The sequence below is a fragment of the Amborella trichopoda genome, chromosome 9, assembly GCF_054954075.1.
Source record: "Amborella trichopoda isolate Santa Cruz 75 chromosome 9, AtrichopodaSantaCruz75HAP2 v2.0, whole genome shotgun sequence".
Classification (NCBI taxonomy): domain Eukaryota; kingdom Viridiplantae; phylum Streptophyta; class Magnoliopsida; order Amborellales; family Amborellaceae; genus Amborella; species Amborella trichopoda.
In genome coordinates this window covers 9,729,934-9,748,032 of record NC_142344.1, presented here as the reverse complement: position 1 = coordinate 9,748,032, position 18,099 = coordinate 9,729,934, and the positions used below count along the sequence as shown (strand labels likewise).

The 18,099-nt window shown below is 35.7% G+C and overlaps 1 protein-coding gene across 1 annotated transcript; it reads right to left on the bottom strand.

Annotated features, from left to right (window-relative positions):
* Nucleotides 1–10,304: 10,304 nt before the first annotated feature.
* On the bottom strand, nt 10,305–12,433 carry LOC18424228 (cytochrome P450 89A2). The gene has a single exon (XM_006828819.4). It carries the CDS (start codon nt 12,331–12,333, stop codon nt 10,849–10,851), a length of 1,485 nt encoding a protein of 494 aa, XP_006828882.2. The 5' UTR covers nt 12,334–12,433; the 3' UTR covers nt 10,305–10,848.
* Nucleotides 12,434–18,099: the final 5,666 nt, after the last annotated feature.

Here is an 18,099-nt window from a genome sequence, read left to right as displayed (position 1 = left end):
ATCCATGATTGAATTTTTTGTAATCCATGATCGAATTGTTTTTTTCTTTTTTTGTAATCCACGTTTGAATTTTTTTTTTTTTTTTTTTGTAATCCATGATCGAATTTTATGTAGACCATGATCGAATTTTTTGTAATCCATGATAGAATTTTCTGTAATCCATGATTGAATTTTTTGTAATCCATTATCGAAATGTTTGTTTTTTTTCTTGTAATCCATGATCGAATTTTTTGTTTTTTTTTTGTTTTTGTAACCCATGATTGAATTTTTTGTAATCCATTATAGAATTGTTTTTTTCTTTTTTTGTAATCAACGATCGAATTTTTTGTTTTTTATGTTTTTTTTTTTGTAATCCATGATCGAATTTTATGTAATCCATGATCGAATTTTATGTAATCCATGATCGAATTTTTTGTAATCCATGATCGAATTTTTTGTAATCCATGATCGAATTTTTTGTAATCCACGATCGAATTTTTTGTAATCCATGATCGAATTTTTTGTAATCCATGATTGAATTTTTTGAAAACTTGTGTTTTTTTTTTTAATCCATGATCGAATTTTTTTCTTTAATCCATGATCGAATTTTTTGAAAATTTGTGATTTTTTTTTTTAATCCATGATCGAATTTTTTGAAAATTTGTTAATTTTTTTTTTTAATCCATGATCGAATTTTTTGAAAATTTGCTGTACTTTTTTTTTTTTTATTTCTTTTTATCCATGATCGAATTTTTTGAAAAATGATGATTTTCCGAAAAGATGTGAAAATCGTGATAAGGTTTTGATTATCATGATGTATTAAACCCAATTTTTAATTTTTATTGTTTGAGTTTGCTGTACTTCTTTTCTTTCTTTTTTTCCATGATCTAATTTTTTGAAAAATGATGATTTGCCGAAAAGATGTGAAAATCGTGACAAGGTTTTAATTATCATGAGGTATTAAACCATATTTGAAATTTTTATTGTTAAAGTTTTTGTTGAAAAAATTGTATGTTGATAGATTATTTATGCAAAAAAATGCATGTTATTATATTTTTAATGCAAAATTGTATTTTTTTATCTGTTGTTTATGGATTTTTTAGTTGGAATGACTGATGTTAGCTGGCTCTGTGAAGAATTGTTTTTATTATTAATTTTTTTAATGCAAAAAATGTATGTTCTTGATAATTGAGTTGTAGCCATGTTTGGAGCTTGCATTTTGTATTATATTATCCTGAATGTTTGTAATTGATATGTACGAAAATATTATTGTCAATAAAGGTATTTTGCAATAACAAATAACAACAAATATGACTACATGAACTACCGCAACATATTATCACTACACATGGTGATTATTTTTCTTTTTGAACTGCCAGGTTAATTTTATACTTTTTACATCTTAAAACAGTTGAATCATGTCAAGATCTGCAGAAGACCCTGCATGGCAACTTGAGGTCAGACTTGATCCCAACAAAAAAGACAAAATTATTTGTAATTACTGTGAAAGAGTGATAAATAGTGGGGTACATAGGTTCAAGCAACACTTGGCAGGGGTTAAGGGAGAAGTTTCTGCATGCACTAGTGTCCATAATAACGTAAAAAACCAGATGGCGGCAATTCTTAATGCTAACAAAGGTAAAAAAATTGCCAAACATAGGATGAATGAGGAGATAGTTAGTTTATATACACCATCAAGCAGAAATGATACAGAAGAGCAATGAAATAATGACCTAGAAGAGCAATATTGAGTTTACATGAACAATATCAGAGGGAACGTGGGTTTAGAATACCCGGTGGGTCTAGCTCAGACATGCATGGTGGGCCTAGCTCATATATGCATGGTGGGCCTAGCTCAGATATGCATGGCGGACCCAGCTCGAGCATGTATGACGGGTCCAACTCAAATATGTATGGAGGGGTTGGTGGCAATATGTATCAAGGAGAATCAGATGTTGAAGAAATTGTTTCTAGGTTACCTAGGAGTGCCAGTATTGCAGGTCATGGTCGTAAAGACCCATTTCTCTCAAAGCCTAAGTCACAATAGATGACCCTAAAAGGCATGGTTAAAGGTACGAGAAACATGTTCAAGAGATATGTTGGTAAATAGTTCTACGATAAAGGGATTCCCTTTGATGCAGCCAATAGCCCATATTTTTCACTTATGGTCAGTGCAATCCAGAGAGTCGGGCCCGGGGTAAAACCCCCGACGGCATATGAGCTCAGTGGACCAATATTAGATGAAGAGGTGGAGGAAGTTAAAAAGTGAATTGAAGAATATAAACAGAGTTGGCCAAGGACAGACATTACTCTCATGAGTGATGGTTGGTTGAATAAAGTTAGCAAAAAGGAGTTTTTAAACTTCTTGGCCTATTCCCCAAAAGGTACAGTTTTTTGTCTAACAAAGACGTATCAGGGACGAAGAATGATGCAAACTTTTACGTACGACTATATGATCAGATAGTGAAGGAGGTGGGAGATAAGCATGTAGTCCAGTTTATTATGGACAATGCGCGTGCATGTGTTTCTGCGGGCAGCAAGTTGATGGATAAGAGGAAGCATCTAGTATGGACCCCGTGTGCTGCACACAGCATGGATCTTATGTTAGAGGAGATCGGTGAGATCAAAATTGTGAATGAGACTCTAGAGGAAACAAGGTTGGTGTCGAGATTTATATACAACCGCTCTAAAATTTTATTTCTGTTTAGAGAACACTCTAAGAAAGAGGAGATAATCAGGCCTGCCATAACCCGCTTTGCGACCGATTACTTAGCTGTGGACTCCATTCGAGAATCTGAAGGTGCATTAAAGAGATTGTTTACCTATGAAGAGTGGTTAAATGACCGTCTCTCGAAGTCCAGTACCGGAATAAAAGTGGACAACATAGTCTCAAATAGGTGGTTCTGGTCTCGATGTTCCAGTGTTGTAGAGGCCACTGCCCCTTTGGTCACGGTGTTAAGAATGGTGGATGCTGACAAGAAAGCTACCATGGGTATCCTTTATGAAGGTATTGAGAGGGCGAAATCAGCTATTGGGGAGAAGTGTAATTTTGCTAGCAAAGTGATCGAGATTATATAAAGGAGGTGGAACACCAAATTTCGACGTCCAATTCATTATGCTGGTAAATATATATTTATATCATTACAATGTTTCAGTTTAAATCATTTTTTTATGAAATTGTAAATGACATTTTTCTACCTATATATTTTTTAGGTTACTACTTCAACCTAAAATTTTTCTATTTGACACCTGAACAACCCCACAAGATTATGGAAGGGGTTAGATACATTATTGCAAGGTTGGAGAGAAGCCATCGAAACCAAGTAGCAGCAATACAAGAGATATTATTTAATGTTTGGGTAAGAACTTCATTGAGTTGTTATATTTGTGAGGAATAATGCACTAAAACGTAATATATTTGTTTTAGCCTTCTATGTATAGGGATGCTATAGGATCCTTCGGAACTTGACTTGCTAGGAACTCTCGAACTATGAAGGATCCAGGTTATCCCCTCGCTAATATTTTGTTCATTCATATATTTAATCTTATGAATTGTTCTTGCCCTTACAATGCTTTTTGCATTTTAATCCAGCTAAATGGTGGGAGATATATGGTACTGATGCACCTCACCTAAAGAGGATAGCATTCAAAGTACTCTCCCAGACATGTTCTGTTACTGGCTGTGAGCGCAACTAGAGTACGTTCCAATGGTTGCACACTACTAGGAGGAATCGACTCGCTTCTGAGAAGCTTCATAAACTAGTCTACGTTCATTATAATTTAAACTTCAGAGAGCGACAAATAAGAATGAAGCTTGAAGACTATGAGCCGATAGACTTAGACACAATATTTGTCATAGACACAGCAGACCAATGGGTAGTAGAAGAGGATGAGCCAGTGTTGCACAAGAGAGTGTTCCTTGAGGCTATCGGTGATGAAGATCTTGAAGAAAGTGATGAGCAACATGAAAGAGGAAGCAGCCAGCCAACGTATCCACAATTCGTCCGAGATGTCGGTGATATTGCACCTAATGAGGGAGAGTGGGAACGGTGTCTAAGAGAAAATGAGAGATATGATGATTCTGAGGCCACCCTATCCCAGCCATATTATTCACATATCGAGTCCCAACAGCAACAGTGTAGGGATGAGCACGACAGTGCAAGTGAGCATGAAGGATGGACAAACTTCGGGGATTTTGGATTGGAAACACAAAAAAACACTAACACTCAGGGATTTGGAAATAATCAGACGCCTGCTAATATTGATGATTCGTTTTTAAATCGAATCAATGAATTGTCAAACGAATTCAATCAATGGCACCAACGTGACCAAGAAGAACAACAACGTCGTCTATCATTTTATTTTTAGATCGCATATTACTAATTTTATGCTTTATTGTAGTCCATGTATGTTGATATACTCATTCCATGATAATTCTTTGTTTATCCTTTTGTGTGATGTAAATTAAATGCTGAATGGCGGTTCATGTAGGGAAAGAACATATCAATATTCGCATATGCATTCAAAAACATGAAAATTCTTAATGGGGTACCCTCATTTCTTAATGAATTCCTAAAAAACAATATTTATAATGAATTTTAATAATTTTTTGAGATTTTTTTGAAGCTTTATTCTGACCGATTCACTCGATTCCCAATCCGGATATCCGATTCGCCGATCCAGATCGGTTTTTTGGGTGCCTGATCCGGGACACCAATCCGTTTTTTAAACCATTGGTTACAAGTAATAAAAAAAGACATGAGAACTTATGGGCTTATTGAGAGCATGACTATTGATAGAGCAGAATGACATACAAGGATTTGTGTAGTTGACCCCAAATAATTAAAAAAGTCTTTGATGATTGATGTCAAATACAAAAATTTTAATTTTAAGGCCTATTCGACCCTTAGAGGGATGGGCCGACTTGGGTCCCAAAACTTTTCCCTAGGCTGAGAGGAGTATTTGTATTCAAAATAAGCTTAACAAATTCAACGGGGGTAAAAATAAAAAAATTATTGGAGGCCTATGTATAGAAAGTTCAATATAAATGGTTTATATAATTTTCTAAAAAAAATAAGTAACGATATTCGTAGTAGGAGTGTGAAATCCAAATAATGGATTCGAGGGCTAGGTCCAAGTTTTCTGGTCTCTGACCCAATCTGAGGGTTGGACTTGAACCCCTACCCAGACCCAAACCCAAACCCATACCCAGACTTAGGTCGGGTCTTACTGTCAAGTCCCTGTTCAGATCCGGGTCCATTGCCACCCCTACTATATTATTCCTTAAAGCATGGAAATGATAAAATACAAGGACTAGAGGGCCCTTAAGCTCTGGCAGTTATTTGCAAAATAAAGTCTAAAGAAGTGACATAGCCCAATGTTATAATAAGGGTCTACTTGGTTTTCATGGAAGTCAAAATTTTCTTGCTCTTTGCTCAAACTTTGTTTGGTTCCTTTGTGGAGAAAGTACAGGGGTTTTCAATCGCTATTTTCACCAAATCCATGACATTCCACTAATAAACAGCGTACTACATTTTGGATGAAAAGGGCTCTGAGCACATTTGAGTCTACCACTATTACTTACACCCCTTGGCTTATATTGCTCCCAAACCAAGGCCTTATTAAAGTTTATGAAGCTACTAAAACGCTTCATATTCATCCAATAACCATTGAAATTAATTTGGTAGAACTGATTTTGAAACGGTTTGACATAGTACTGGATGCGTAGAGTATTTCTTCTTCTTCTTCTTTTTCTTATTCTTTTTTTTTTTTTTTGGACCAAAAAGAGTATTTCTTTATATTCATCTCCTCCTATACCCCCTCTCTCTCACGCCTTCCTTTTCTCCTCCCTCTCAAACCCTCATCCTCTCTCCCCAAATTTTTGTTTTATGCAGCCTCCCTATTTTTTTTGGATTTGTCAACTCTAATTTAGTTAGATTAAAAAAAAGAACTTCATTTACGAGAAACACAGTTGTTTCTAAACGATGCATTAGATTTAATATGAACATATTCATCCAAATCTCTTTATAAGATATGGATAGTTTCTAAAATTGAAACCTAAACTCTACTCTTAATTTTAAGAGGAATACTTGACACTCTTTATCTTCTATGTCATCTAAGTCTTAAAAAATGATTTTGATTTATCTAGTTAGAAAGAGCCTACCTTAAAATCCATTTATTTCTAGCACACGTCCTACCCTTCTCTTTATATAGGGTCCTCTTTTGTTCTTGTGATATGTGTCCACCCATTATTTGTGGTTAAATAATAGGAAAAAGTTTATACAGAGCCGGGACTCTAAATAATCAAATTAGAGCCCACCTCAAAAATTTCACAAGAAGAGGTTCTTTTGATGCCCAAATATTTTCAAATTGATAATCTTGACATCAAGATGCATAGACATGAGAAAAAAATGGATTTCAAGTTTTGGAAATAGTGCATCTTGTAACGCATTTTTGGACCGTCAATTTTCAGGTTTTCATAGATCTACTCGATCTACACTATTTTTGAAGTTTTAAATTTTATAATTAAAAATGAAAATATACTTTAAGGCTATCACAAAGATTTCCAATATTGAAACCATATTTCTCGATACTATTTGAAGGTGTGCTTTACTTTGATTGTTTAGAGCCTCTGCTCTATACAAACGGCACCCTAAATAATATAGTGTAGATATACATAAGATAGAAAATGGTATATAAACATCTGAACAATTGTTTACTATTTGAAGGTGCACTTTACTTTAATTGTTTAGAACCTCTGCTCTATACAAACCGCACCCTCAATATTGTAATATAGATATAGATAAGATAGAAAATGGTATATAAACAAATGAACAATTGTTTCATGTTGGCTGGACCACATTTCTACAATATGAGGTCCAGAGGTGTAAAGCATCCATCTTAAAGATAGATGCAAATAGGTAGTCCATCTAAAACAATTGTAATTAACAGACCAAATGTTTTCTTAATATAATTATTATTTATTGTTTTCAAAATTTATTTATTTTTTTATATTCATGATCTCCATGTTAAATATTAAGAAAAATATCTCCATAGACCCCATTTTCAACTTTCATTTCTTTCTAAACCCAAAATTTCAAAACCTATCTTCTAATCCTCAAATAACTTTATCCATTTTTATCCCAAACAAATTAAAAAAGATATCTTTTTATCTAACTCTCTCTCTCCTCACCTGTTTCAATCTCTCCCCTCACGTGTTTCTTTCTCTTCTTCTTCTTCTTACCCACTTTCTCTTGCTCTTACTCTCGGCCCGTAATGGGTCACCATCTTCTGCCTCCTCCCTTTTCAGGAAAAGCCCACATCAGAAAAGAACAGGTCCTGGTTCAAGCGAACATCATCGCCTCTTGTAGTTTTCTGGTGATCCATGGTTATATTAGGCGCATAGTGGTATTCTTTATGGGCTGAAGATTCGTGGGAAAAACATGGTTATGTCAAGCACAACGGCAATCCATGGTTATACAATTCTAAACCCCTCTATCCATCTCTGCCTCTCTCTCTTTCATCCATCTCCTCCCTTCTTTCTCTCCGGCCATCTATTCAAAGCACTCAAATTGAAGACTTCTTCAGGATCATTTCTCTTGGAATGAGATTGATAGAAATTAATAGAGGAAGTTCGCTTGCCTTAGGATAAGGGATTTGTGGTATGTTGTAGTTTTACGGATTTTATAGTGAAATTTGGAGGAGAATAGCTGGATTTTGGTTGGAAAGTGAGCAAAATAGGCTGGTTTATGGTAGTGATGGGGAAATTCACTGGTTTATCAGATGTTTTCTTTTCTTGGGTTGAACAGGGCGCTGAAATTTATTACCAGATGATTTTGCCGGAAGCTTTCGCCGGAGAATGACGATTGATGATTTTCTTGAAGTAGATTTCAAGGGGTTTGTGTTATGGTTCAGTTGGGATTCTCTATTTAGCTTACAAGTTTCTTCTTTTTCATTACTGAAACCTGGAGCCCATCATCGCCTCTTGTAGTTTTCCCACTAGCAGGTGACAGGGGTAGTGTAGTTTACCGACGAGTAGGTGAGCGGGGAGATAGAGAGAGAGAAAGGGGTTTGAGAGGTTGATCGGGGGAGAGAGAAAGGGAATTATGTCAAGAGAGATAAGGGTTTACAAAACAATGTCTTTTTAAAATTTGTTTGGGTAAAAAAAATAGCAAAAAATAAGGGGGTTTGAAGATATAATAGATTGAATTTTTATGTAGTAAGATAGATTTTGCAAGTTGAGATCAATGGAGAAATGGAAGTTAAAAATAGGGTGTGTGGATATATTTTCCCTAAAAATTATATATTCTTTAAAAATTAAGATCAAATTATATTTAAAAAATATATTTATTGCCAAGCCCACATTTCTACAATATTCAAAAGTAAATGGCCTTTTTATATGTTTTTCCATTATAGATTGTTGAAGAATCTGCTGTTTTAGTACTGGACACCAAGCATGTGAGGAACATGTTCGATTCAGGGCTGAAGGTGGTCACTGCAGTTGCCTTAGTTGCATTTCCAAGGGGCAACTCTACATCTATAGAGCATTCCCAAAAAAAAGTTTACAGTTAAGAGTTTGCCATGTACTCCTTTTCAATTTGTTTACTGTGCTACTCATATTTTGTTGTGGGGGAGCCACAAACATTTCAGGGTGTTCTGGTGAGTCATTGGGAAGAGGGCTCCTACCCTTGGTAAGCATTGAGCCTACGACGTCGCGTTGCAAATCATCCAGTTTTAACCAATGAAGCCCAAGCTCTTTTCCTATGTTCCGGTGACTTGTAGGACAGCAACGTTCGCACATCAATAGTTGCATTATAAGCTTTAATTTTTATATTCTTGGATGAATAGAAGATTGATATTTGGAGTTCGAGGTCTTTAGACTTTCTGTTGTGCTCACCTTTTGGTATCTTCAAGTTCTCTATATGGAATTACTTGGCAGGAACTTGTGGGGCTTTAACACTACTTTTGGATTCTTTGCTTATCCCTCTAAGAAAAGAAACAGTAAAAGAAAACAATGAACACCCTTTTCTTCTATAAAAAATGAAGAACATGATGTATGTGCTTTTTCAAGGTTCTTGGAAATTATCGTTTTGTTACTATCAGGTTGCCAATACGTATCTCGTTTCTCATTTCTTCTCAGATATTCACATTGAAATAATGGTGAAAAGAAAATGTAATGATTATCAGCATTATGTTCAGTAGCGAGAAAAGAATCACGATCCGACATAGGTTGCTCGGTGTTGGCTAGAGAGTGATAGCCCTCTATTTAACTACTGTCATGTTTGGTGCTTCCCTGCGCACACGCTCCCTCTGTCTCTTCGAACCGACTCATTGAATGTTGTTTACCTGTGCAACCACATCTCATGCATTTTGGGAACTCAGTTATCGAATGTTGGTTGCCCGAGCAACCAGATGTCTTATACATTTCATCTCGTGCATTTTGGGAACTCAGTTATCGAATGTTGGTTGCCCGAGCAACCAGATGTCTCATGCATTTTGGGTGATCCTACTTTGGACGTTTGGTTATTACTTAATTGTTTGAGGTAATAGCGACATATTCGAAAACTTGCATCAGTGTTCTTTTAGGATTTCCAATAAATAATTTATGCCCTTCAGCTTTTCAGAGTTGCTCTGGAGGAGGTTGCATTCAAATTTGGAGTCCTAAAAATGCACCTGGATAGAGGTTGAAAGGGAATGAAATTCATCAAGAGATTTGTGAATTTTGTGCCATCCTGTGCCCTTGCCATGAAGAAATTAAGGGTGCTATGGGAGAAGTTTGAAATCATAATTTACATACCTCTCCGTTGTAAATTCTTAAGTTGATTACAAAATACTGAAAATGGAGATTGAAATTTGAATATCAAAGGCGGTAGAGCTTGCAAGTAGACATTGAACATAAAATGAGATATAAGAGACCGAAGGAATTTGAAATTGAAAAAGATTTAGAAGTATATTATCTCATGCATTTTGTTACTATCCCAGAGAATTGTGGTGGATATTAATCGATTGCGACCTTGCGAGGGCAATGAAAAAGACTGATTCCCACCCCGAGGGGCAATGAAAAAGACTGCCAATTACTTGAAAATGGTACATCTATGCACTAGTTCTCAACAAAAATATAGAAGGGAAAATGTTTATGTAAGTTTGTCACCTTAAAATTAAATTCCACCTTAAAAAGCAATCGAAAAAACGTTGTTTTAATGTTTGAAAAATATGTAATCGATCATCTCGACATCAGATAGGTATGAGTATGGAAAAAGAAAAGATTTCAAGTATATCTTGCAACAGACCATTCATTTTCATGTATTTTCTAGATTTTCCATGTATTTATAAATCTGCTCAATTTCAACTAACTTCAGAGTTTAAAATTTACAATTACAGATAGAAATAGACTACACAACATCCTCATACATATCTCAAGATACATTACATACATCTCTCGCTAAGATAAACAACTATCCAATATATTTAGAGGAGTAATTATCTGACCCTCTCCCATTCATATATGTAGGATTCTAAAGAAATATTATTAATATATTTGTCAAGATACATTACATACTTTCTCTCGCTAAGATAAATAACTATCCAATATATTTAGAGGAGTAATTATCTGACCTCTCCCATTCATGTATATAGGATTCTAAAGAAATATTATTAAAGTTAATACAGATATTTAAAAAAAGTGATCATGATGTACGATTTGACTTGTCTGGATACCTATGTTATCTTTAATGGTAATCCTTTGTAATGGCAATCCTCATGGTCCTATACAGGTAAGAGGGATCATTTTCGAGATGGTAAACATTAAATAACTACCCAATATATTTAAAATTTTAATATTTGAGGATAGTAAAAAGATGATATTTCAGTTCAGTTTTCTGAACATGCCCTTGGGATGAGAAGTACTCTGAGTGGGTTTTTCATGACTACTGTGAACTCCACCTTCTCAGACAAATCGACCTCCTCTCCCTCAACCCTCTTCCATTCAAACTCCTTCACCAGATGCCCCACAAAATATTGGAGGTGCATCATGGCTAAACCCATTCCTGGACAAATCCTCCTCCCAACCCCAAATGGCATCATTCTTATCTCCCTGCTTCCTGTTAAATCCACCTCCCCACCTCCCAGAAACCTCTCAGGCCTGAACTCCAATGGCTCCTCCCATGCCTCTGGGTCCACCCCCATCTCCCTCACCATAAAATTCACACTTGCCCCTTTGGGTATCACGAAACCATCTAATGTCGAATCCTCTGTGACTGTATGCGGCAGCACGAAGTGCCCAGGCGGGTGCAGCCGGAGGGCCTCCGTAACCACCGCCTTCAGGTATGGCATCTTCTGCAGCTTCTCCTCATCAACCCCACCTTCCTGCTCAATTTCCTTGTAAAGCTTGGCCTGCACGTGGGGGTGTTTCACTAAGTTGGCCATCACCCACTGCAGGGTGGTGCTTGTGGTGTCACTGCCGCCGTTGAGGAACTCGGAGCACAGGCTTACCATCTCCTCGTCGCTCAGCTTCCGACAGTCTGGCAGCTCCAGTATCGCTAACGAGTCTGCATACGAGAAGAACCCCGTCTGCCCTTTCCTCCGCCGCTCTGCGGCCGCATGAATTAAAGGCAACAGTGCTGCCTCTTGCTGGTGTTTAATGTCGTGCACCTCCTGCCATCGTTTCCTGAAGATGAATTTCCCTATTCTGGGGAAAAGGGCAAAAATGGTGAACTTCGAGAAGTTGAGTAGCAACCTCCGCTGTGCAGTCTCTGCCTTCTTCACCACCTCGTCGCCAAACCTCTCGCCAAAGCACATGGACAACAACAGCGAGAACACAGCAAAACGCATGGCCTCAATCACACACACAGGGCCCTCGAGAGCCCTCTCATGGAGTGCTTCTATGAGGGTTTGGACGGCCCACTGGCGAGCTGGGGTGAAGGCCTTGACGCGTGCAGGCGCGAGAGTCTCAGAGATGAGGTTGCGACGGAGCACGCGCCAGATGGGGCCATAAGGGGCGGAGCTAATGTTGTGCTGCCGGCTGGAAAAGACGGCGGAGGCAGGAGCGGCAGGGGGCCTGTCCGCGAAGGCGGCTCCCTGCTGGACCAGGGCCCGGTGGGCAACGGCGCGCGTGGTGACGAAGATGGACGGGCGGCGGCCGAGGCGGAGGGTCAACACGGGTCCGTATTTCTTGTGAAGCTTACTGAGGGTGGGCTCGAGGTCGATGCCTAACCCACGGAGGAGGAGGAGGTTGCCGATAATGGGAAGGGATGGAGGGCCGGGAGGTAGGGTTTTCTTGGTTTTTGATTTGAAAAAGACGAAGGCTAGGGCAACACAGAAAAAGAGAGAGAGGAAGGTGATCCAGGCTTCCGCCATTTCACCAGCGGCCAGGAGAGAGAGAAGAAAGGAGATTTGATTTTGTTACAGAAGAGAACAGAAGAGAGGAAGAGATTTGCAGGTTACTCCACAAAACGAGGAAGATAAGATTTTAAAGGGAGATAAGATTTTAAAGGGATTGGTCTACTCTAATCTGTCAGTCTCCTCTCCATAGCTCCTAGCCCCAATTTTTGACTTTACGTTTAGATATTTTGGTGACACTCTCTCTTTCTAGGTGGAGGCCTCCCAGGTTGTTCACTCAACGAGGCTCCAACTTACTCTCTATCGTGTAGCTCGCAAGGTCCTCTAGGTTCTAGACCCGAAAAACTATGGGACCAGGTGGTGGACCTAGACAAGTTATCGGACCGAGAACCACACCCGACGTAAAAATAAAAATATATATATTTAAATATTATTATATATATATATATATATCAAAAAATGCTACGTAACTTTTATTTACTTATATTCATCAATTTTAAAAATTCATCGGATGGTCATAGTTGTCCGATAGAGTTTTATCTTTTTTTTTTTTTTTTCTACTTATCGAAATTATCTGAAATTCGAAACGTGTGTTCATAAAAAAATAGAAGAATCTAATAAAAATATATAAATTTTTTTTTGTAAAATATAAATTAACCAAAATACTCTTAAAAATTTACGTTGGTATTTTGGTCAATTTATATTTTACGAAATATTGTTTTCATATTTTTATTAGGTGTGTCTTATTAAGATGTACACACTCTCCAAATTTCAAATCATTACGATTTGTATAAAAAAATGGAAAATGAAACACTACCGGACAATCGTGACTGTGCGATGAATTTTGGACGATGATGAGGGTAGGCGAAGTCACTTATCATTTTTACCTATAGGTTTTGGGAATTTATTTCCTCATTTTCGCCTATAGGCTTTGGGAATTTATAAAAAATAAATTCTCAAAGCCTATAGGCGAAAATGAACAGTGATTTCGCCTACCTTTATCACCGTCCAAAGTTCATCGCACGGTCACGATTGTCTGGTAGTGTTTTATTTTTCTTTTTTTTCTACAAACTGAAATGATCATAATTGTCTAACAGTTTTTCTTTTTTTTTTTTCTACAAATCGAAAAGATATAATTTGAAGCATGTGTACATCTTAGTGATAAGCACTTGATAAAATATAAAATTTTTACAAAAATAACCAAGGTATTTGGTTCAATTTTTTTCATGTAAAATATTTTTCATAGATTCATCTATTTTTTATGAACACATGCTCCAAATTTTACGTCATCCTGATTTGTAGAAAACAAATGAAAAATAAAATACTACTTAACAATCGTGCCTGTGCGATGAATTTTTGACAGTGATGAGTAGGTGAAATCACTATTTATTTTCACATATAGGCAATTTGTAGTATATATATATATATATATATATATATATATATAGTGAGTAATGATCATATGAGACTCTCCTACACCTATATGTGTAGGACCACAAAGGATATATATTGAGTAATGATCATATGAGACTCTCCTACACCTATATGTGTAGGACCACAAAGGATCACCATTAAATTTGACCACACTTCTATAAAACTATATTTGTGGTATTTGTATGACCCAAAATTTTGCACACAAGCTCATTTCATCTCGATAATCAATCCCAAAAAAATAAAAGTTTAATTTGAACTGTAGATATGGTCAAAATGAGTCCCTTCTAATAACGAATCTAGCATTTGGTGAATTTCAAGATCTTAACTTTTACAAACTCAAAGTCATTTTTTCCATTAAGTCGAATTTCAGGTTTACATTTATGCCCATGGTTTTTGAGATAATTTGTGAGATTAAATATAGGAGAAATCTAATAAACTTTGATAAGTCCCACATTACATGAGATATTATCCTAATTGATTTGAACTTATTTAATGTGTTTAGTCACTCGGACATATATAATTGAACATCTCTTGATCTTGGGATTGGCTCTAATTAATAGGTTCATGATGGCACTTGTTAGTCATCTAATTCGAGTGTAATATCAATAAGAGATTGAATATATTGAATGGTGAAATGCTTGAAAGTCCAAGCTCTACTCTCACACCTTGGTTTTGAATGGATAAGGTATCAATTTGTGATTAAGGAGACTTTGAGTACAATATATGATATTAAAGCATGATTTTAATGAACTTTTGTTCAAGTAAAAATCTGTGTTACTTGAGAATTAATATGTACATAGAGTTGTGAACATCTGAACACATGAATAAATGTTGAGAGAGTAAGAAGATAGATGTGAACATATACGTCCATCTTTATGAGCATAAATTGTCATGAACATGCACATAAAAGTTTTTATAAAAGTGATTAGGAAACCTGAGAATACATAGGAGATACATAAGATTTGTGATGCGGTGATGTGATAAGTCAGAGCTTGGAGAATTCAATCGAAAATAATAGAATTCGAGTATTTAAAAGAGTATTCGCCCTGTATGGAATGGTCGGCTCATGAGACATGAGCCCGTATCCTGACACGAGATCGTTCCATATCATGTACACCCACAATCGTATGGAGAAGCTGCTCTTCTATAGTATTATCTGAATTAGAAGAGCTAGTGCACATGTGATTTGAGAGGACCCCTGTATTTGAATAGGAACATGTCCCACAGTGGTACAGCAGTAATCCCTTAAGCCCCCGATGATGGGAAGCTCTGACTCAGCGACTTTGATGTGACCAATTATGTGTCCCTGCCATAGACTGTGGAGCATAGGGCCATTGGGTCAGCTTCAGACAACGGTGGAACGTCATTTGGGTTAACCCAATGGAAGACTCCGACTAGTGTTATAAGTCTAGAGATCTCATTTACCTTTAGCCCAAATTAATTTAAAATTGATGAGAAAATATTTTATATTGATAAGAAATTGTGTAATAATGTAGAGAAATCATTTAGAGAATTTTTGGGATTTTTGAAAAAAATTTCATCTTATTTTTAAACAATAAAAAATGTAATTTTCAAATTTGTTTGACATAAATGCCAAACAAAGACATCCTATGATGATGCCACATGGATCCCAAGTGACCATAGGGATGCTACGTGGCACCCCCACCTCCCCACTCATGGATGACATCATGCTTACATCATATACATGTGGGGACTTATTTGCCATTAATTCTTTTATCGGTATTATGTTATAATATGTTATCTTGTTGTTTACAGTGTTATATATTGTTATGACTTAAGTTTGATTTGAGTCACATGTTTTTTTTTCTCATATGTGTCATTTTTAGCATGTGTGAAGTCATGGGATTTTGAAAATTAATTTAATTCATATTATTATCCACATATTATTTTATAGCATGTAGGTATATCTTATACGGCACCACTTATAGGCTTGACCCATGTGAAACTTTAATGTTATTAAAATCCTATTGGTGGTGTCATAAGATATTTTATTTACATGTGTGGATGTCCCATATTATCTTAATGTCAATGTCTTTGTATTTTATTGATTGTCACAAATTATTCAAAAACCATGGGTATAAATGTAAACATGAATTTGGACTTAATGAGAGATAAAACATGGAGTTAAGGGCTTCAAGGTAAAATGACTATAAACCTAGGTTTTAATAACTGAAGGGTGTCAAAAGCTCATTTATTGATCTTGGTGATAAGATATGGATGAATGGTTAGGATAAAAGCCTCTCACATGCCTTTGATCTAAGGCATCAAGGATCAAGATCAAATACATCTTTATGATTGAAGTATAAAAGTAACTTATGTGATCAATTATAACCCTAACTTGAGTATTCACTTTAAAGAGAGAGAAAAAACCCTTGACAAAAAAGGTGGCCACCCATGAGACTCCCTTTTTTCTTGAGCTTTCATTTGAAACCCTTCAATGGAGATTATCAAAGCTTGCTGTAATTCTTAATTTATAGTAGCTTTTTTCATTTTTGGTCTTGAAAACTTGAAAGTTGAATAGTGCGAAAGCAATATTGTAGTCCATACACATGGTATGTGTAGACTAGCTTGCTTGCTCCATGATATTGAGTAGTTTCAACTTGATTTTCTTGATCTTATTTTTCTGAAATTTTTATTGAGAATATAGAACTGATGAGAGGTTTATTTGATCATATTTGAGCATGTGAAATAGTCCATTGAGTTCCTTTTTGAATGTTGAAAAGTTCGTGTGGTCCCTTATGGACCACATGGTGTAGTTTCACCATAACTTAATTATTTTGTATAATATATTTCTTAAACTTTGAAGGACTATTTTAATACATGTCTATCTCATGATTTGATCCCTATTAAGTGAAACGAAAGTGATCATTTGCTTCCTATTGGATTGATCTCCTTGAGTTATTATTATCACCCGTGCCTTAGACAATGGGGCAAAATTAAATCCTTAGAAGGCCATTTTGTGGCCAGGGCATAAGGGGTTCGAACCATGGTTTCCGCACGTTAATTTGTGTGTATATTGAGATTGTTTTTTAATCTTACAGTATGAATTTTAATGCTATGCATTACTGTTTATGCGAATTGAAATCTTGTCGAATTATTATGATCTAGTGTATGATGTGCATGAGAAATTATGATATATGATGAGGATACAGTATGAAGATGAAATTATCTTATAATTTTGATATAATGAGGAATTGAGAGTGCAAGTCATGTAATATGTTGTAGAGATGTACATTGTGAATATTTGAATATTATATTGAGCTGTAATATGTTGTAGAGATGTACATTGTGAATATTTGAATATTATATTGAGCTAATTGTATTTTTGAGTAAGGGATTTGTAAGGGGCATATTAGGGTTAAATTTTATTATTCAAATGTGTATAAACCATATTTGTAGGCTGGAATATATGTATTATGGTTTTGTATTGAGATACTCATGCATTTAAACCTTTGAGTTTTTATACAATGATTTTTTTAAAAAAGATTGTATTTTTAGCCGATTGGTCTTATACCACCAACAAATGGATCTCTAGAAAAATCAAGTCTCATACCTATGTGATAACTTTTCTAAAGATCTATGCCAAATTTAATGGTGATCATTTGGGGTCCTACATACATAGGTGTGGGAGGGGCTCATAGTATCATTACTCATATATATTATAACTAAAAATATATTAATAAAATCATATATTTTTAAACCTTAAACAATCCAATTAAGGCGCGCCTCCAAATTTTGTCATACATGTAATTTTGGTGTAAAAACTTCTTAGGATTATCTTAAAATCTATTTTCATATCTAGTTATAAAATTTTAAACTCCAAAAATGATTAAAATCAAGTAGATCTATGAACATATAAAAATCTCGAAAATAGACAGTCTAGATAATGTATTGCAAGATGCACTATATTTGGGACTCAAAATCTTTTTTTTTTTTTGTCATATACATACATTTCGATGTCGAGATGATTTTTCATTCCATTAAAACAACATTTTTCAATGGATTTTTGATATGCATCATTCTACATTTTAAGGTTTCAACTTTATATAAATTTTTTTTATTTAAATATTAACTATTAACACTATTCGGGTCAGATCTACATGGATCCGAACCCGAAACCAAATATTGTTCGGGTCCAAGATTGGGACTTGAACCCAACCCACCATGTCCAATTTTTTGATCCATACCCAAACCCAGGTAGGATCAGTTCCATTGCTCCCATTCTATTATTCCTTAAAGCAAGGACAGGATAAAGTACCTAGAGGGCCCTTAGCCCTGGCAGTTATTTGCAACAACAAGGACAAAAGAAGAGACATTGGTCATTGTAAT